Consider the following 21,252-nt stretch of genomic DNA (forward strand, 5'->3'; position numbering starts at 1 on the left):
GTGATTCACGAAGTCGAATGCTTTGGCATGTCCAAAAGGCATCATTTAAATTAGTATGCTCATATACCTACTTCGGCAAAGCTTCGTTGTCTGTCCGTCTGTCTGTCTCCAGGCTGTATCTCAAGAACCGCTATAGCTAGACTTCTGAAATTTTTACAGATTGTGTATATCTGTTGTCGCTATAACAACAAATACTGAAAACAAAATAAAAATATTTTTAAGGGAGGCTCCCATACAACAAACTTGTATTTTCCGGCCTTTTTTGCTCTATATCAAAGCAAGAGGTAGGCTTTTGAATTTTTCAAACATTATTTTGTTATGCGCGAGGCCGACTCGCAGTTGGCCGATTTTTTAAAATATTTTCTTTACTAAAATCGTGTGTTTTTTCTGACCATTTAACAATTTTGAAGGTTTTATTTGTTTCTATAGTCAGTACTTGAGCAGTCTCAATCTATACTAATATTATAAATGCGAAAGTATCTCTGTCTGTCTGTCTGTCTGTCTCGCTTTCACGCCAAAACTACCGAACCTAAATTGAATGACCAAACATTTTTTTCACTTTTGTATGGGGAAACTCGTGACGCTCGGGCCCTTGCCCATACAAAAGTGAAAAAAAATTTTGGTCTTTCAGCGCTGCTACTTTCACAGTGAAATCTCTACAGGGAATACGTACACACCCTAAAGTATTATCACTTGTTTTTGTTACACCCTGTATAGTGACGTAACCTTAAACCTATCAATGATAAATAGTTTATGGGTAAAGTTGTGTAATTGGGGGGCTAAATAAGCTTTAAAATATGACATAATATATAAAGTTTAACTTAAAAAAATGAAATATTATGTGCACACTGCACAGCTGTTTTGATTTAAGGGGTACTAGGGTTTTTTTTTATAAAAGCTTTTGACACCAATTTTGTTGACATCGCGCGCTATAAACTGAAGTCCACGCGGACGAAGTCGCGGGCAACAGCTAGTATATTATATTCAAAGTAGAATAAGTTTATGATAATTAATAATAATAAAAGAAAATAAAATTTTGTTATATATAGATAGGATTAGATCTATATAAAAAAGGCCTAGCCTCCCTTAATGACAAAAATGATACATTGTTGGTAAAATATAAATATAGTACGCTGTACGATAAGTTTGATTGTCTTGTGAAGTGTTCTTTAACCTATCATTTCAGTCGATTCACGTACCTGAATATTATAAAATGGAAAAAAATTATAATAAATATTTAATATCAATGTAAGTAATAAGTCTACTGATTAATTATTATTTTATTCGAAACATTTAAAGGCAGTTTTAACAGAATATAGTACAGTTAGGTAACGAATAGCTATTCGTTACCTAACTGTACTATATTTTGGATATTCAAAATGCATATATAATATGTAATAATATATTATGTATTATTACCGTGTCAAGTAGTTAAAGATATCTACTATTTTATGAAAATGAATATTGTATCTACAATTTTGTGTTTTTAAGATGTATACTGAGTTTTGTCTATGCGAGTGCCCAAGACTTGCCGAGGAAAATTCCGAAAGGACTAATATTTGGAGCGGCCACCTCATCCTACCAGGTCGAAGGTGCTTGGGATGCTGATGGTAATTTTTAATATTCATTCACTGATTTAAAAATAATATTTTATGTTCAATAATTTTAGTTAAAACATAAATGTTTTTTTAGGTAAAACGCAAAGCATTCTGGATTATCTGTATCAAAACTCTCTAGAACAAATCACAGACGGTTCCAATGGCAACGTGGCGACGAACTCCTACTACTTATACGAGAGGGACGTGGAAATGATGCGGGAGCTCGGCCTCGATTTCTATAGATTCTCGCTCTCCTGGCCGAGACTCCTGCCGTACAACTACTCGGAGAGAATCAACCCGGCGGGCGTGAACTACTACAATAATCTCATGGACGAGATGCTGAAGTACGGCATAGAGCCGGTGGTGACGCTGTACCACTGGGACCTGCCGCTCGAGCTGGCGCAGCAGGGCGGCTGGACCAACCCGCAGATAGTCGACTGGTTCTCTGACTTTGCGCGTACCGCCTTCGAGTTGTTCGGTGACCGAGTCAAATACTGGATCACCTTAAACGAGCCCCAAGTTTTCTGCTACTACCGGCACCCTGGTGATGATATATACAAGTGTATGAAGAACAGCCTTCTGGCGCACGCGAAGGCCTATCATATTTACGATGAAGAATTTCGCCCGACTCACAATGGAGCGATTTTCATCTCGTTGAGTACTGAATTTTATGAGCCAGTAAATTCTCAGGATGCCGAGGCGGCAGAAGACGCTACAAATTATCATGTATGTTTCAGATAATATTATGTGGCCAATGTGTAATAATATGTAGTAGTGTTGAGGGACTATACCGCTTCTTTTAAAATAAAATACCAAATCGTAAATTATTTTGTGAATTTTTTCCAGTGGGGCGTATTTACTAATCCGATATTTTCAAAAGACGGAGATTTTCCTGCATCTATGAAAGAGAAGCTAGCGGCTAAAAGTGCCAAACAGGGTTTGTCGTCATCGAAGCTTCCCGACATGAGTCCCGAAGAGATTGACTTTATCAAAGGCACCTCAGACTTTTTCGGAATTAATCACTACACTACAAAATACGTTTATAGAAATGAATCGGAAAATGATTACGAGGTTCCATCCTTCTATGACGATTTGGGAGTACAAATGTATCAACCGGATTCTTGTCAAATTGGATACTCGTACTTAGTATGCGTGAGTATTTTAATTGTAAAGTTACAAAAATATAAAAGTACCTAATATAAATAATATGAAATTCGGCCTCGCGCACGAAGGGTTCCGTACCGATACAGAGAAAAATAGGCTAAAATATAGGCTAAAATTTGTGTTTTTTGTATGGGAGCCCCCTTAAATTTTTATTTTATTTTAATATTATTATTAAATATTAAAGTAGGTAGGTACATAATATGTAACAAAAGAATGTGTGAAAAATTCAAGTGCCTCTTGCCATTATTGATATAGAGCAAAAAGGCCAAAAAATCACGTTTGTCGTATGGTCCCTTAAACATTTATTTTATTTTGTTTTCAGTATTTGTTGTTATAGCGGCAACGATACGAGTATACACAATCTATGAAGATTGCGGTTCTTGAGATATAGCCTGGAGATAGACAGACGGACAGACAACGAAGTCTTAGTAATAGGACCCCGTTTTTACCCTTTGGGTACGGAACCCTAAAAAGTAATAAAAAGGTTTATATCTAACGGTTTACAGAATCTTGCCGGTATGTTAGGGTAAAGTCACACTAAAACGAATCAAAACGTTATTTCCAGTCGGTACCATGGGGTTTCTACAAACTGCTGACAAAAATTCGCGAAGAATTTGATAATCCACCTATATTTATCACCGAGAACGGGTTTTCAACGCACGGCGGGCTGGACGATCAGGATCGGATCGAGTATTACAAGACTTACCTTTGTGCCATGCTGGACGCCATCGACGAGGGCTCCGACGTCCGCGCCTACACCGCCTGGAGCCTGATGGACAACTTTGAATGGGCACGTGGATACATGTGAGTTCTCTATTTTGTAACCTCTCAAAAATAAAAATAAATGCGTATGGTACTCGGGGACTGCCGCGGTAAAGCTATTGCACAGCATTTTTACCAACTTATGCAAGTCGCAAGTTAGCATACGTCTAGTCGCACGCACACAAACATCGTGCCGAAGTCTGGCAACGCTGCACCGCTGTGTCGGTCGGAGTGTGTCGGGTGTGTTAGGTTTTTTCGTTACGGAATTTCTTGTTTCGATCGCCGCGCTCGAAGCCCGCTATGCAATAGCTTAATAATATTTGATAAACAATAATCCATACTTACCAATATTATAAAAGTGAAAAAATGACTGTTTGTCTTCCTGTCTGTTACGTCTTCACGCTTATTTAACAGCTGTGAACCTCTGAAGTCTGAACAGATTTTTTGAATAGGTTGGGGAAAAGTCTTTTCGCATTATAGTATGTATTCAGAACTTGTCATAAAATCTCTTGGGCTATACCAATGATATTCTACTTATACAGATATGTTACGTCCATACTATTTTCCGGCTTAAATCTCTTCTGAACAATTTTCAAATTCAAAATTGCAAACATTGACAAATTTGACAGATAAGTGAAACAAAAGATATAGTACGTCTTGTCTTACCTAAATAAATGGAAAATGCCGTCATGTGTGTTTCGAAAATGTACCAATTATGACTCGAAAGTAAACAAAACACATGGAATCTCTTACCACATTGTCTTGTATGCAATAATTACCTCGATTATTTACATTTTCAATCATTTTTTTGAACAATCTGCAAAAAATCGAATTTTCGTCATAGCTCAGGCGAAGAAAGAGACAACGATACGATTCGACGTTTAAAAATAGAACTGTCTCTTTTATGTAAATGGTTTTTCGTCTCTTTTGTTTCACTTATCTGTCAAATTTGTCAATGTTTGCAATTTTGAATTTGAAAATTGTTCGGAAGAGATTTAAGCCGGAAAATAGTATGGACGTAACGTATCTGTATAAGTAGAATATCATTGATTGGGCTATACCATTACCAGAGTAGACAGAATTATACCATTACCAATTGTATCTGGCTGATTTTGGTACCAAAGTTTTAATTTTACAGAAGACAATTCCAAATTCAAATGAGGTAAATGTGAGATTTTAACTCAGGATTTTAACATAATTGTATTGTTAAAATGAGTGATTCCAATGAAGAAATTCGATACATTTTAAAATTGTATTACAAAAAAGGTAAAAATGCGACACAAGCCGCGAAAAAAATTTGTTATGTTTATGGATCTAATGCAGTATATCTGTGAGAGTAGCACAAATTTGGTTTTAGCGTTTACAATTCGGAAATTTTGATATCAAAGATGCACGTCGCTCTGGTCGCCCTGTTACGGACAAAACTGATGCCATTTTTGAAAAAATGGAGCAAGATATATAATATATAGGTCTACCAGAATCTGATGACAAGTCAATTGACTCTAGCAATACCGGGGTGATAGGAATAAAACATTTTCATCCTTTTTTATTCCTTAAGCGGCTTATTTTGTGTGTGCAACATGCAAGTATAAAAATGTATCCAATGATCAAGGATATTTCTGCAAATTGCCATCAGATTGGTAGACCTATAGTTACGATGTAGTCAGTGGCGCATTTGAAAAAAGCTGGGTACACAAAAAAGCTCGAAATTTAGGTGCCTCATCATGAGCTCACTGAAAGAAACCTAATGAACCGTGTATTCATTTGTGATTCTTTATTACGACGTAAAGAAACCGAACCATTTTTGAAAAAGCTGATAACTGGTGATGAAAAGTGGATCACGTACGACAAGAACGTGCGAAAAAGATCGTGCTCAAAGGCCGGTCAGGCTTCACTGACTGTGGCCAAACCCGGGTTAACTCGCAACAAGGTGATGCTGTGTGTGTGGTGGGATTGGAAGGGCATTATTCATTATGAGCTGTTACCGCTAGGCAGGCCCATCGATTCTGAACTGTACTATTAAAGGAAAAAGTTGAGAGAAAGAGAAAGAATTTGAGATAAATCAACAGAAGGGGTGTGGTTTTTCACTATGATGACGCTAGACCTCTCAGACCTTTAGCCACTCAGCAAAAATTACGAGAGTTTGGCTGGGAGATGTTAATGCATCCGCCGTATAGTCCTGACCTTGCACCTTCAGATTTCCACCTGTTTCGGTCGCTGCAGAATTCCTTAGGCAGTGTCAGGTTGACATCACAAGATGACTGCCAAAACCACTTGTCGCAGTTTTTTCATCAGAAGCCCCAAATTTTTTATAGCAATGGGATCATGTCCCTACCAACAAGATGGCAAAAAGTTATCAAACAAAATGGCACCTACATACATATGTCAATTGTAAATAAACTTAAAAAAAAAAACCTTTTTAATTTTTATATAAAATGCGAAGAAACTTTTTCCCCAACCTAATGTAAAATTGTATTTTAATATACTTTTAGTCCCTTTGCGATAGTTCTTATCCCAGGAAACGTGCGGTTAGCTTTAAAAAATAAATATCAGCGTAACGAAGTTACAGCAACATTTACTAATTAATTATTATCATTCCGTTGGTGCTGGTTGGTGCTCGAGGTGTTGCTAGATAGCGCAACGTTAAAAAGTAGAGCCAGCAGCCAACATTATAATTTACTAGAGGACGCCCGTAACTCCGTTGGGCCAAAATTTGTTTATCGCGCCGGGTCCGTACCTTTTTCCGGAATAAAAACTATCCTTTGCTCTTTCCCGGGACTCAAAGTATCTCCATGCCAAATTTCAGCATAATCGCTTCAGCGGTTTAAGCCTGAAGAGGTAACAGACAGGCGGACAGACTGACAGACACACTTTCGAATTTATAATATTAAGTAAGTATGGAAGTATATCCTATGCCCCTGTACAACGAAGTTTAATTAAATTCGCCCATTCTGTTTGAACAGAGATCGGTTTGGGCTGTACGAAGTGGACTATGAAAGCGAAGAGCTCACCCGCACCCCGCGCGCCTCTGCCTTCATGTACCAAAACGTGTTGCGTACGCGTAGTATTATCTGTGGTACGTAAAACACATTGTGCTAAACATTACCATATTAAAAATGTAATTTTCGGTTCTTCCAAAAAGGTACTCTGTCAAGGATTAAAAGTTTACGCATAGAGTTTGGTTTTATTTATTTAATTTGTTGAAATTTGCAAGCTTATAAAATACTAGCTGTTGCCCGCGACTTCGTCCGCGTTAGCATAGTAGATCACATCCCAAGTATTATTTATTGTACAAAAATATTCAACATACAGAATTGACTTTCCTACGATTTTATTATATATAGATGCGCGGAACGCGCGGCTTCGCTTGCGTAATTTAGGAATTTCACGCAACCGTACATTTTGCGACAAAAAATAGCCTATGTCCCTTCACGTGGTCTATTTTTCATGTTTGCCAAATAACATAAAAATTGCTCCAGTAGTTCATCAGATAATAAGCAATCCCATATAATTTCCCCCGTTTTTTTAACATCTTCATCTATTTCTTCGCTCTTATTAGTCTTAGCGTGCCTATAGCATTCCTCGATAAATGGGCTATTTAGCTTAGAGATTAGCGCGTTCAAACAAACAAACTCTTCCCAATTATAATATTAGTATAGATTGTGTATAGATTATAATGGATGTCCCGGAGAAAATAATAACAACAGTCACGTCATGTTCAATTTGTTTTTTATTAAATACTTTCACCTTTAGACATCTTTTTAATATTCATCACAATGATTGCAAACATTCAACAAAGCTCCGTGTATTACACACTATGTCTTAACATTAACTTATTGAAAACATTAACATAATATTTTATATGTACAGGGTTTATTGTAGATACTTATAAAATATTTCTACAAAATATTATATTCCCTAGGAGTTTGTGGACTTAAGTGGCTATTGATATAGTTTTCCAAAATACATAGATACATAGAATTACATTATTTTAAGATAGTAATAAAATGGAAAATGTATTCATAGAAAAGTAAGGTACAATCGAAAAGTTGCTCGTTAAGCTTTTGTTAGCTGCTGACAGAGCGTACGGACTTCGGTCCTGCCTGTCACCACTCACCTGTCTTCCACTGATATCTGCTTGGCACTCCAGCAGAATCCAGATTACCTAATATCTTCGACTAAGTAGTAGGTACTTATTGCATATTTTGTACTACCTAATGAATGAAATTCAAACTCTAGATACAACATCAATTCCTAGAAATATATAGTTAGCAAATATTATAAAAATCTATCTGAGAAGGTATCTATCTAAATAAGTACAGTACTCCCAAATTAATAATGCGCAGATATCTTCGCTAATTGTCGTAATCACGGAAACACCCGAATCTATGAAACGTAAGAGCCTCAAACAATGCACTTGCATTTTGCACCTTGTTCACAGGAAGTAAATATCATACAGCCGGTGGCTGTCCGCTGTCGCCGGTCCGACAAAGTGGTAGGCTGCGTTTCCACCAGAGTTGAGCGGAGCTGTGTTGCGAGGAATGTGTTTTCGAAAACCAATAGAATCGCTTCATTGGCATGACTTTGCCATGACATTGCTAAGCGTGGCAATGCTATTGGTTCTCAAAAACACATTCCTCGCAACACAGCTCCGCTCAGCTCTGCCTACCTAGCATACGCCAACGAGATATCTCACTCTACATGTTTTCTCGGTGTTTAATGGTTTGTCTCTTCATCTCTATTCACCCTAGAATGACAAACATTTTTTCTCGCGTAGATCTATAATCGAAATAACATATTTTTATAGAGTTTGGTCGAGATAATGTCGAGATTTTGACATTATGAGGCGAGTAACTACTCGTCTCATAATGTCAAAATTTAATCATCTCGAGAGTGAGATATCTCGTTGGCGTATGCTAGGTAGGCTGGTGGAAACGTAGCCTCACTCACCGGGAAGCCATCGCGGCGTTACCATGGTAACGTCCAAGCAACGTCAGGCGCCTCTACGTCGCTGCATAGCGCTGTTTTTCTTATAGTTAAGTTTAAAACAGCGCTTGCAGCGAAGTCTTCCGACGCTCGGGGAATACGATCGTTGTCGAAAAATTCCGAAAATTTCTATGCGCATTATCACTTTGGGAGCACTGAAGAAAGGTTTATGTATGACACCAATGACGCTTTGAAGTATGAGAATACAAGTCCTTACTCGTCTCGAGGTACGTGGTCGTAGCAGCAATACATAATACTGACAACAATGACTTACATCATAAAATAACACTTAACGCTTAAGCTAAATTTAAATATCCTAAATTATACTTGTGCCCTTACAGGGTTAACCATTTATTATCTTAACATGGTAACACCTTTCGAATATCATACAAATATTAGGTACTTACAATTTTTTTAAACTCCTTAATCTACACAGCTAAAAAGAGAAGATTTTCAAATAAGATTGGAATTAGGACTCACAAAAGTATATTTTAGAAGATAAATTATATCTATGAAAACATTTACCTACAACGCGATTGTTATACCTCGTCAGTTAGTATAAAATATGAATATAATAGTAATTATAACAACAGTATCAGATTTTGATTAGAGTTGGCCAGCAACCGAAAAATAATGAAATTATTTTGGACGGCGTCAAAACAGGTTTTTAAATTAATGTTACAATCTCAAAATAAAAATAATATACGTATAAGATAGTTGGTATAGGTTTACCAGAAGTACATAATCTAAGACCAGAATCTGATGGCAAAAAGTAATAAAATAAATTGACTAGCAATACCGGGGTAATAGGAATTAAACATTTTCATCCTTTTTTTCAAACATGCAAATATAAAAATTCAATGATCAATAATGAATATTTTTTTTAAATCTGCCAATTGCCATCAATATTTGTCATCAGATTCCGATCCAATTCCAATCAGATTCTGGTAGAGTGTAGACTGTAGACCTTAGATACTAGATATATTAAATTTTTATGTAGTAACACTGATATACAGCATAGATAAAACCTATCTACAGCTTGCAGTAAAGAGAGATGATAATATTGTGATATTCATATTTTTTATGATAGTGATAAGCGGAACTGACTACTGAGCGACTACTGAGTAACGTACTATATAATATATATATTTAATATTATGTAGGTAAGCAAACTTATTTATTGGCAGTATAACTATACGCTTTGGTATATATTATGTAGGTAAGCAAATTTCTTTATTGGTCGTATAACTATACGCTTTGGTAACGTGATTTATCTGACTAGTTCCTTTGTACTTTTAAGTCTTAAATGCGCAGTTAAGTCGGTTTTTATAAACTTTTCCACCTCATAGCGATTTCCCTTCGTTTCAAATTCCCTAAAATATGGACACAAAAACGAGACTTGGATCCATTTAGATTTAGCAATCAACTTAATCAAACATCATATAATACAACTAATCATCAATAATGGCATTTAAAAACAGAGGATGGATTGAGTAATAAAATATGAGATATAAACAGTAAACACATCGATCATCCCAGACCAAAACTCGCCAGTTACAAACTACACAGACATGTTTTAGGCTCCTACTGTTGGAGCGGTCTAGCGTGATATTTAAATTTGCCAGTCCATGGCAGACTTACATTTGGGATCACGCGACAGTTTCCCCTTCGGTGAAGTGTGAGGGGCCCTCGGCGGAACATATGGAGTCCTCTGGAGTCCGGGACGCGTCGCCGGCCTCGCTGGCTTCTATGGCGCTGTTGCTCGCTTTGTTTTTACCCCCGCGTCGAGCTTGTAGAGCCTGCAAAGTACGTCAGATTAAATATATGAATTTTTACATTAATCGTGTTGTGCATTATATATTCTGCCCGTAAGATGCCAAAATAAAATTAAAAGCGGGTGCTCTGTAGCGATATAGACGTCACAAACAGCCGATTTAAAGCTGGAGAAACGAATATAGAGTATCAATAAAATAATATTAAGTTTAACTGTTGTGATTTAATTGCTTAATTTAGAACTCGTCACACTAATTTTTTTGTATTTATCGTTTTGGTAACATAACTACCCACTACTGTGACAAATAATTAACATATTATGAAATAATTTTAGAAGGTTAAAATAATAATAATGTTGACTATGAAATAACATAATACTTCACAGCCCATAGGTGAAGTGAAATTAATTAGTTAAATCTCTAAAATACTTGGTGTAAATGGTAATGTTCTAACTTTTTAATTTTTTTTATTTAGTAAACTAAATAACTATTATGTAATAATATTAATAAGTCGAATTACTAACTTTAAAATTCAATAGGCGAGTGGAATCGCAGTGCTACTCAGATTTATTAAAGAATTTTAAATTTACAAATAAGTAAATAAAAATATTTTAATGTAATCATATTTTATTTAAGTTTAGTTGATATTTAAATTGTTAGTACTGATTTTAATTTGATTGTTTAGTGCTCAGTTTACCTAGACACTGAAAGCGGACATATCGGTCAGTTACAGAGGAGTGATCGTGAGAGGTGACGTGGCAGGGCTAGAATGTTTCCGAGACCATTTGTAATTTGGTGATAAAAGAAACACCACACATGGACACCCTCAACACTGGAGGTGAGTTCACTTTAAAAGTATGGTTCGTTTTTGGTGTCGGGTACATTCTAGTCCCGCGTGCGGAGGCCGGCCGGTCGGGCTGGGCATGCGGGTGCTCGGGGCATGCGATATACATTGCGTCTTACCTTCTCCCGGCTGCCCTTTTTCTAAAGTCGGAGGTGTGATGGAATTTGAAACAGTTCATTAATGAGGATGATCACAGACTAGTCATGTTTGGCCCAAGCGACTAGTTGAATTTAGCGATGCTCGCTATGCTTTGGTATCGCATAACGTTGGGCAACGCTTTAAAAAATAAAAAGTGGCCGATGTGGTATGGGATGGTAAATGCAAAGTCACTGTTGTGTTAAAATAATTCCAAGCGTTAAAGTTAAAACTTAATGTTGTGTAAAATTTACAGCGGTTGATAATATCAAAATATTAACTATGTTAATGGCTAGTTATTACAATGTAAGTACTCCGTAAGGATTCGTTCATAATTATAATACAATCTGTGTAAACTTGACTTAAATGGATACCTATTTATATAACAGATAAGTTTTGGAGTGTTACCACCGATCTAAAGGTTTGGGTCGGATGTTTTATTGGCTTCCATGCCTCGGTCGGGGAGATTGTACGTATTAGTTATACAAGTTAATTCAAAGGTAAAATACCTGTAGGGAAAACCGTCTATGCGGCGGTTTGCGTCCTCCCCTCCTTTTGCTGATGTGCGGGTTGTCGCGGCGTAGCGTCTTATTCCGCAATATCTCCAGCTGCACGTACAGCCGCTTCAACTCCGCTCTCACTTCCTCCTGGGTAGGCTCCTCTTCACCTTCCACACCGAACCCTTCTGCTGGCCCTCTTCGAGAGACCTGATTTGACAATAATGAGCAAGTGAATCTCACTATTTGCTAATAAGGCTCAATCAACAATCTCCGTTCATGTATGGAAATTACCTATCGACGTAACTGAAAATCTCGCATATAATCGTCCTAATTCAAATAAAATTGTAAAGATAGTGAAGCATTTATACGAACTTATGAAACTCTTAGGGCCAGGACACAAAAACACCACACGACGTCGTGTCGTACCACGACGCGGCGTTGTTACAACATGCGACGTCGCGTCGTGGGAATCTACGACGAGCATCGTAAAAAACTACGTTACGACATCGTAACGTACTACGATACACGGGAGGACGTCGCGTCGTAGAAACTCACAATGCGTCTTCTTTAAATTTTGAATAACAACTGTCGTGAGTTTCTACGACACGACATCGCATCGTGTTTTTGTGTCCCGGCCCTAAGCCAGATCCTTTTATTTAAGACTCTGGATATTTAACAATTATTTAAAAACAAAGTACTCGACAAAAAATAAAGTAAGTAAATCTTATAAGTATATAAAATTCTCGTGTCACAATTTTCGTTCCCCTATTCCTCCGAAACGGCTTGACCGATTCTTATATTTGTGAGCAATATGCTCACAAATATAAGATGTGAGTAGGTCTGCCGTCTGAGAATCGGCCAACATCTATTTTTCGTACCAAAAAATATTTATATGGAAAAACAACGTTTGCCGGGACATCTAGTTTATCCTAAAATAAACACCTAAATAATATGACAAGTCCTAAAATAGTGATACAAAGCGAATAACCTCCTGGGCGAGCGATCTCGCCCGGTAGCCGTGCCATAGGCGGGGCGCGAGTACGCACGCCAGCGCCGCGCCCGCGGACAGGTGCGCGCGCGCCGCCGCCGCCAGCGGGGACCGCTCCGGCGCCGCCCCCATCAGCGCCGCCACACGCCACGCCGCGCCGCACGCACCCTCCACCCACAGGCACGAGGACAGCCAGCCCCGCTCCTGGTGAGGAGGTATGGGACAGACGTTATTTACAATACAAATTAAATAGCTTGAAGACATAATGTTATTTTATATTTTATAGGACCTTCAATCTTCATGCGAAATAAAGACTTGGTGCTCATACGAGTGATTTAGTGCTATCAGAGAAATTGACTGAGAAAAAAACCACCAAACTGCTAATCTCGCGAGATCTCGAAATTGGCGCGATCTCGCGGTATTGTATTCATAAACTCGCGGGATCCCGCTTGAGCCCCAATCTCGCGAAATTTGCATTCCCTAATTTTTACCTGAAACGGCACATTAGCATTTCTAGCCGCATACGCGAGGCGGAGGCCGGCCACGAGCAGCAGCAGCTCGGCGGCGGCGGTCACGTGGTGCCAGGCGGCGCGCGCGCACCCCGCCCCCGCCCCCGCCTCGTCCTCGCATGCCGTCGTCGCCGTGAACGCGCACAGGTAGCACACCGCGCCCAGCAGCATCGCCGCTACTATACGAAGGACCTGCAAATTGTATTGATTTTAATAAGAAGCATAACAGACAGAATATATTATGTTGTAACCTAGCCGTTTGTTTAAAATCAGAGTTAAAAAACAAACCCGACTGGCCTGTGTTCCCATCAAGGCGAATCTAATGATGCTCCTCAAGCTTCAAACCGATATGTCTATATACAGGGTATAACAAAAATAAGTAATAATACTTTAGTATGTGTACGTGTTACTTGTAGAGAGTTCACTGTGAAAATAGCAGCGCTGAAAGACGAATTTTTTTTTCACTTTTGTATGGGGAAACTCGTGACACTCGGGCCCTTGCCCATACAAAAGTAAAAAAAAAATTCGTCTTTCAGCACTGCTACTTTCTCAGTGAACTCTCTACTCTCAGTGAAAGTATTATCATTTATTTTTGTTACACACTGTAGATCCTGTATAAACATAATTTCACATCCTTGAAAAAAAGCACTGATGAAATTCTAGAATATCTCTAGAATACCTCAGAATCCCTTGGCGTCCATCTATGCGCCTTCCTGGTGCGGAATTCAGCTAGCAGCACCCATAACCGCAGCACGACGGAGCCGTAGCAGGCGACGAAGCCGAGCTCGCGCAGCCACGCGCCCGCCACGCACCGCCACCGCGACACCGATATGTACTGCGACGCCGCCTGGAAAACACGAAAAAAGACGTCAAATCTTTGTCACGTTTAAATGATTGTAAAAGACGACGTTTGTTCACCTGATGGCACATCAGGGAAATTTCTTCGGAGGTAGAAGACGGAATTACGTTAATTAGTCGGGATAAGTGAAGTCAATGTTAGTTGTGATCTGTCGGCACTCGGCAGGGCCTAACATTCTTTGGCCTTTGGCATGTGGGGTTTAGTCGGTAAACCTCTGCGGAGGGAGTCCGATATACCCCTGCCCCTTCCCCCGAGGGGGCGGGGGATGCGTAATGCATTTCCCCTCCTTAAAAAAAATGCCTAACATTCTTAGCTCGAACAAATTACGTAGGTCCGCCATCTGCGTAAGACTACATATGAAATAATTTATCTGGTAGTAGTTAATTAATCTCGTTCTTACTTTATGTATTCAAATCGACAGTTGAATTTGAATTTAATGTTTTAGGCTGCAAGATAAGTCAGAGGAAATAATGTTTACGTGACACCAACCTTAAATATTATATTAAACCGATTATTTTAAATAATTTTAAATTCATACCTTTATTCATAACCACTCTTATAACTGCTACAGTAACTTACTACATTGTAGCTCTATATTGACGTGTTACTTACGGACGCGTATATTAAAGCCGCACCAAGTAGAACCACTTCCAGCACTGTCCACATACCCATCGCGACCGCCTGTAACATAGAAGTCGAGATTTTTTTACCAAAAATCAAAATGTACACTTTCTCGGTGCATCCATCTGGGAATTATATGGATTTGAATGAAACTAAGATTTTAATAGGCCATAGGACGTTATCTGTACTAATATAACTGTCGTGACGAAATGGATAAACCGATACTCCACTTGTATGTTTATTCATTTCGTCAAGACAGATATTATTTTAGTACAGATAACGTCCTATGGCTAGGGCCTATTTAAATCATAGTTTCATTCAAATCGATATAATTTCCAGGTGGATGCACCGTGAAAGTGTACATTTTGATTTTTGGTTGAAAAATGGTTGAAAAATGATAAAAGGTTGAAAAATGGCCCTAAAACTACTCTTGTAAAGAAATCCAAATTTTTTTAAGAAAGCAGAAATCTTTAAATTTTCTGATGCACTTTGCGTATTTTATTGTTTTATGAAAAAAATTAATAACATCACCCGATTCCAACGATACCGTAATTATTTGGAATCAATGAACTTGTTGATGCCAGGACACAGGCTTTTTTTGCCACAGGAAAATATATAATATAGCTGTTATGTTTCTCACGGATTTTTTTCGTGCGCTCTAAGTTATTTAAATAACAATCATTAACATCAGTTGTTATCATGTTATTCTTAAAAACAAAAGAATAATTAATGATATTTGATAATCACTTTAAATAGGAATATCAAGGTATTAAATTATTTTTAATATTACTTAAAAGGTGGACTTTAAACAGGCTGACCCAAAAATTGTATCCACATAATTATTTGTAATCAACAAGTTCATTACTGATTCCAAATAATTACGGTATCGTTGGAATCGTGTGATGTTATCTAGATGTCGCAGCCAACTGGTTTAAATAGCCGTTCAATCAAACAACTAGCCCTTTGACTGAACAACGCCATTCAATCACACTTCTATACGTCGTTGAGCCGACTTGTTGACTGCAACGTTCTACACTACAGCTAGATGACGCTTAGTTAACTGGTTAAATGTTAAATCAACTAAGATTACCATTAGTTTAGTGCCATTATTACAGAAGCTAGCTGTTTGATTGAATGGCTTTTTTAACCAGTTGACTGCGACATATCTAAAGCATTTAATTCAATAAGGATTATTGCCGATTGGTTAAAATCGCTTCGAAAATTAGCCATTATTAGTAAGTATACGGCAATAATCCTTATTCAATTAAATAAGTACTTTCTTATTCGTAGAGTACTTTAAATACATTGTTGATTTAATATAGATATCATATATTACAGCATATGATTTAAATGAATATTTTCGAACATATTACAGATTTAAAAATTGCGGGACGTAGCTTTTGCGGCGGTACCGACTATTGCGGGTCACGGCCCACGGGTAGTAATGAATATACTGTCACGTCGGTGGCCAAATTATTATACTCACTTGAAAAACAATACGTTTTCGTGTCTTATAAGGAAAAAAATATCTTTAAAAAAGTTAATATTTTTTTTAGCTTTATGGTAAGGTGCAGAGTCCTGCATACATATGCAGGTCCCGTCTGGCTGATATTTAGCCATCTGGGGATGGAGATGAGAGGTGGTAAATCTAGCAGATACAGACAGATCTTAACGCTTGGTTCCTTCAACCAAGTGTAGTCGACCTCACCTTTGAGCTAATCTCGCCCCATGTCGTAATCATAAAGTTAATATATTAACTTTACTAGCGACCCGCCCCGGTGTCGCACGGGTATAAAATATATAGCCACTGAAAAAATGGTTAAAATCGATAGCCTATGATCCTTCACATGGTCTACTTCTTATCTGTGCCAAATAACATATAAATTGCTCCAGTAGTTCGCGAGATAAGCCCTTTCAAATAATTACCCCCGTTTTTTCCACATTCTCCTGTTAGTCTTAGTATAAATGGGCTATCTAACACTGAAAGAATTTTTCAAATCGGACCAGTAAGTAGTTCCTGAGATTAGCGCGTTCATGTTAGCCCTTTCAAATAAGTAATTTTCTCCGTTTATTCCACATTTTCCTCTATTTCTTCGCTCTTATTAGTCTTAGCATGATAAAAAATAGTCTATAGCCTTCCTCGATATCTAACACTGAAAGAATCATCAAAATCCGTTGCGTTATAGTTTTAAAGAAGGGAACAAAGGGACATGAGGGGAAAAAACCGGCCAAGTGCGAGTTGGACTCGCCCATGAAGGGTTCCGTAGCAGCAATAAGTTTTATTTTTATGAAATTAAAAAGGTTTTTGATTTATTTTTATATTTCAGTTGATTTACTGAAAGTTAATTTAAGGTTTACCATTTATGACGTATAAAAAAACTACTTGCTAGATCTCGTTCAAACCAATTTTCGTTGGTAGTTTTTATAGTAATGTACTATCAGAGAAGTTGATTCCTATGCAAATCGGGGACCTAAGTAGTTTGGTTGCGTTACGTCAAACCCAGCTGACAGATCACAATTAACATTGAATTGACATATTCGACCAAATAACGCTGGTCTGTCAATTGCATACGAATCAACTTCGTCGATGGTACATCATATTTTTTTTATCATGACTTAAACTTTTTATCATACTTTAGAAGTTAGAGGGGAGGGGGGACACACATTTTACCACTTTGGAAGAGTCTCTCTCGCAAACTATTCAAGTTAGAAAAAATGATATTAGGAACCTCTATATGATTTTTGAAGACCTATCCATAGATACCTTACACGCATAGGTTAGACGAAAAAAAAATTATTTGTTTCAGATGTACCATCGAGGAAGTTGATTCCTATGCAATTGACAGACAACGTTATTTGGTCGAATATGTCAATTCAATGTTAATTGTGATCTGTCAGCTGGGTTTGACGTAACGCAACCAAACTACTTAGGTCCCCGATTTGCATAGTAATCAACTTCTCTGATAGTACCTATGGAGACCCCTAAATTTTTTTTTAATTTTTCCATTTTTGTATCAAAATCTTAATGCGGTTCACAGACTACATCTACTTACCAAGTTTCAATAGTATAGCTCTTATAGTTTCGGACAAGAGTGGCTGTGACATACGGACGGACAGACAGACACACATGACGAATCTATAAGGGTTCCGTTTTTGCCATTTGGCTACGGAACCCTAAAAAAAGCTGGTCGTAACCGACGAAGGAAGTTTCACTCGTTCAATATAACACAGCTTTTTTTTAAATTTTCATGTCGCCTTCGGTGAACAAACTAGGCATTATCTTGGAGGATCTGAATCAATTGGGTCATATTAAGGTCACGCCTTTATCTTCATAATTTAAAAATTGCAATTAAAATAGCTTGTTTTCCTTCTTCCAGTATTCCTCAGACCAGTATTTTTATATTTTAGCAAACGCGAATCGCTAAGCATGCATGCATAATATGTGGTAAACTTAGGTTTTTCGAAGGACGGAAACAACTGAAATTCAGTTTCGCCTTTCTGTTAGATAAATCTAGGCCAGCATCATCTAACAAAATGTTTATGACTTTTAGGGGATTTTTTCTGTTCTCAACAATAGTTTGTTGTTTCCTCTTCTGTTCAAGCAGTCGAAAGACGTTTTCTGCCACTTTTATCAGCTCGCTATGGTGACAAAGATTTTTTAGGTTCATCACTTTTTTATATTTCAAAGTGTAGACTGGGATACGCCTGCTAATCTCGCAATTTCTCTCTGAGTATGATGGATATAACTCTAAGGTGTCTAAATTTTAGATTTATTTCTAGCTTGAATGTCTGAATTCTATCCCATGGCTAAATCTTTCATTATTTTAACTTAAAATTACATCATCACAAAAAATAACCAAGAAACACTAGAAATATGTGTTAATACCTATAATTTATAAATTATAATAAAACAGATAAGACTTAGGTAAGTATATTGCTTTTTACAAAAAAATAATTTTAGCGCCTGTGTCTAACTCCCTATTGCACGCGCTAAACAGGAAAATATGGCTTAAGTGACTGTCGTACTAAATGGTGTTATTATAACAAGATTTTTATTGAATAATAAATGTTACTGTCTCACAAAATGTGGAAGACAGCCTAAAGTAACAAAAAATAAATGAAAAAACTAAAACTAACAACACAAAATGGCTAAACAATCAACCAATAAGAATCTACGAAAAAATCTCACAGCGAGTACATATTAATTTGGCCACCCACTGTAATTAAAAACTACTGAATCGATATAGATTTTAATAATTTCTTCAGTGAGTGATACAGGCTATAAAATATATATTTTATACCCGTGCGAAGCCGGTCGCTAGTATAATATAAACAATACGGTAGGAGCATATTTGGCTACCGTTGGATACCCTAATTAGTTAGAAGCTATTACTTAGATTACTCACTTTACACTTTCGCTTCTTGAAAATGATGAATGCGATGACGAAACATAGGAGGATGCCGGTGAGGTTGGCGGCGAGCAGCGAGGCGCGGTACATGTCGGCGAGGCAGGCGGCGGCGCTGCTGCCCACCTCGCACGCCGAGCAGTTCAGCCGGCCTCCCTGTCCGCCCTGCTCCAGCCGCGACCCGCCGATCCAGCCGCCGCCACCCGCGTGCCAGTGCCCCGCGTTGCATCGGCATCGGTACTGCCGAACACAAAATACGACAGTGTTATTTCAAATTCTCGGATAAAATATATAAAATGTGAATCTCTTTTTAAATTTACGCACCTCCAGTCTTCTGTCCGAGACTAGCGCCGGCGTAGCTTCGCATTCGGTCGTTCGAGCGTCGCACAGCGGGGGCCCTCCGAAGTAGTCGTACATGCTCTCCTCGCACGGCAGGGTCGGCATCTTCCTGAATATGGCGGCCGCGGCTCGCGCGGGGCCGGCGCCCCGGGCCGCGGCCGTCCCGCCCCACCAGCTCGGTGGCCCCTCGCACGCGTACCACGCGTTCGACCATACGACGGCGCTGGCGTTCCACGCCGACGCGAGAGTGCGCCAGAACTGTTGCAGGGTGGCGGAGTTGTTCTGCTGAAAGACGACGAGGCGGGGCGGCTCCGCTATGTAGAGCACGCCCAGGTGGAGCTGGGGCGCACCGAGGGCCACCGCCGCCGGCGGAGGGCGCAGCAACGTTCGAGCGGCGGCGCGGGCCAGCGCGGCGGCGCGCACCTCGTCCGCCGACCCCTGCTCCACCATCTCCGACAGGGCGCGAGCCGCCTGCACCACCGCCGCCTCATACTCCCGCACGTTCTGAAGTTGCACAATAATTGTTGTTAACCCCACATTTTACAAATATAAAAATACATTCATCGTTCGAACAGTATGTTCTTGTTTATCGCATGGCGCATTCATCCGCGGGGTGCATAGCGCACGCAAATTTTACACAATTACGAGATATGAAGACAAACAATTATCCATACTACTATATACTATATACTATACTATACTATACTATACTATACTATACTATACTATACTATACTATACTATACTATACTATACTATACTATACTATACTATACTATACTATACTATACTATACTATACTATACTATACTATACTATACTATACTATACTATACTATACTATACTATAAATGTGTCTGTCTGTCTGTTACCTCTTCACGCTCAAACCGCAGAACCAATTTTACTGAAATTTGGCATGGAGATACTTGAAGTCCCGGGAAAGGACATAGGATACTTTTTATCCCGGAAAAATGTACGGTTCCCGCGGCGAGCGTCATCTAGTTTATAATATAATAGAATAAAAGACGCACCGTCGGCAGAGGCGGCGGTTTGCGTAACAGAATGGGTTCGCAGACGGCGGGCGCGGCGGACGCGGAGGACGCGGAGGGTTGCGGCGGCGGGCCGGGGGGTGCGGCGGCGCCCGCGCACAGCGCCAGCGCCAGCGCCGCCCAGCGCGCCCACCGAACCACCATGCCTCACCGCCCGCACCAGCGACGCCGCATCCCCTGATGACATGTAAAATTTTAAGCCTCAGTTAATTATCGCTATTTAAAAATATTAAACAAACAAATAAAAAAACTATTTTTGTTTAATTAAAAAAAATAATCTTTGAGGGGATCACACCAAATCTTTTTAACCGACTTCCAAACAAAAGAGGAGGAGTTCCGCTGTGGATGTTTTTATTGAAATTACTAGTGAGCTTTATACATTTGAGTAAGTATGTAATATAAATTCTAAAGTAGTTTAAAACAAAATTAATTACTGGGTTTGTAATTTATGTAAGTATGTAGCAGGTAATTGTACAGCAATGATGATTACCGACGCCCGCGCCCTTGACGTTGTCCCGCGTTGTCTAGACGCGCGCCGAGCGACGCATCGGTTGTTTCAGTTGTGTCGAAGCTACTAAACGAGACGGAAGAGCCTTAACATTTAAAGTATCTCAATTCTCTTATAAAAAAATTTTTTGTAGTCCATATTAACGACTTTAATTAGTATTTGTTAATTAAATGTAGAGGTACAAAAACATACCAAAAATCGAAAAAGGATAA

General features: G+C 38.7%; 2 protein-coding genes across 2 annotated transcripts; one reads left to right on the forward strand and one right to left on the reverse strand.

The window, feature by feature from the left end:
• The first annotated feature begins 1,213 nt into the window (after positions 1–1,213).
• Positions 1,214–6,700, forward strand: LOC121731947 (myrosinase 1-like). The gene is made up of 6 exons (XM_042121658.1): positions 1,214–1,248; positions 1,492–1,610; positions 1,693–2,324; positions 2,445–2,750; positions 3,328–3,566; positions 6,488–6,700. The coding sequence occupies exons 1-6, from the start codon at positions 1,214–1,216 to the stop codon at positions 6,606–6,608; spliced, it is 1,452 nt and encodes a 483-aa protein (XP_041977592.1). The 3' UTR covers positions 6,609–6,700.
• Positions 6,701–9,625: 2,925 nt separating this feature from the next.
• LOC121731953 (probable G-protein coupled receptor 158) lies at positions 9,626–20,676 on the reverse strand. The gene is made up of 10 exons (XM_042121669.1): positions 20,515–20,676; positions 19,469–19,987; positions 19,145–19,384; positions 14,730–14,798; positions 13,938–14,105; positions 13,241–13,450; positions 12,750–12,953; positions 11,771–11,968; positions 11,246–11,266; positions 9,626–10,309 (listed from the first exon to the last, which is right to left on the reverse strand). The coding sequence occupies exons 1-10, from the start codon at positions 20,674–20,676 to the stop codon at positions 10,160–10,162; spliced, it is 1,941 nt and encodes a 646-aa protein (XP_041977603.1). The 3' UTR covers positions 9,626–10,159.
• Positions 20,677–21,252: the final 576 nt, after the last annotated feature.

Source organism: Aricia agestis, chromosome 1 (genome assembly GCF_905147365.1).
Source record: "Aricia agestis chromosome 1, ilAriAges1.1, whole genome shotgun sequence".
In the NCBI taxonomy this organism is placed as follows: Eukaryota; Metazoa; Arthropoda; class Insecta; order Lepidoptera; family Lycaenidae; genus Aricia; species Aricia agestis.

Bases quoted from the DNA above. Each gene is read 5' to 3' on its own strand.
- LOC121731947 (XM_042121658.1), top strand. From the start codon at position 1,214: ATGGAAAAAAATTATAATAAATATTTAATATCAAT. The intron at 1,249-1,491 runs GTAAGTAATAAG...TGTGTTTTTAAG, and splicing joins AATAAATATTTAATATCAAT to ATGTATACTGAGTTTTGTCT. The intron at 2,325-2,444 runs GTATGTTTCAGA...AATTTTTTCCAG, and splicing joins AAGACGCTACAAATTATCAT to TGGGGCGTATTTACTAATCC.
- LOC121731953 (XM_042121669.1), bottom strand. From the start codon at position 20,676: ATGGTGGTTCGGTGGGCGCGCTGGGCGGCGCTGGCGCTGGCGCTGTGC. The intron at 19,385-19,468 runs GTGCGTAAATTT...TGTGTTCGGCAG, and splicing joins TCTCGGACAGAAGACTGGAG to TACCGATGCCGATGCAACGC. The intron at 13,451-13,937 runs GTATTCTAGAGA...TACAATTTGCAG, and splicing joins GGACGCCAAGGGATTCTGAG to GTCCTTCGTATAGTAGCGGC.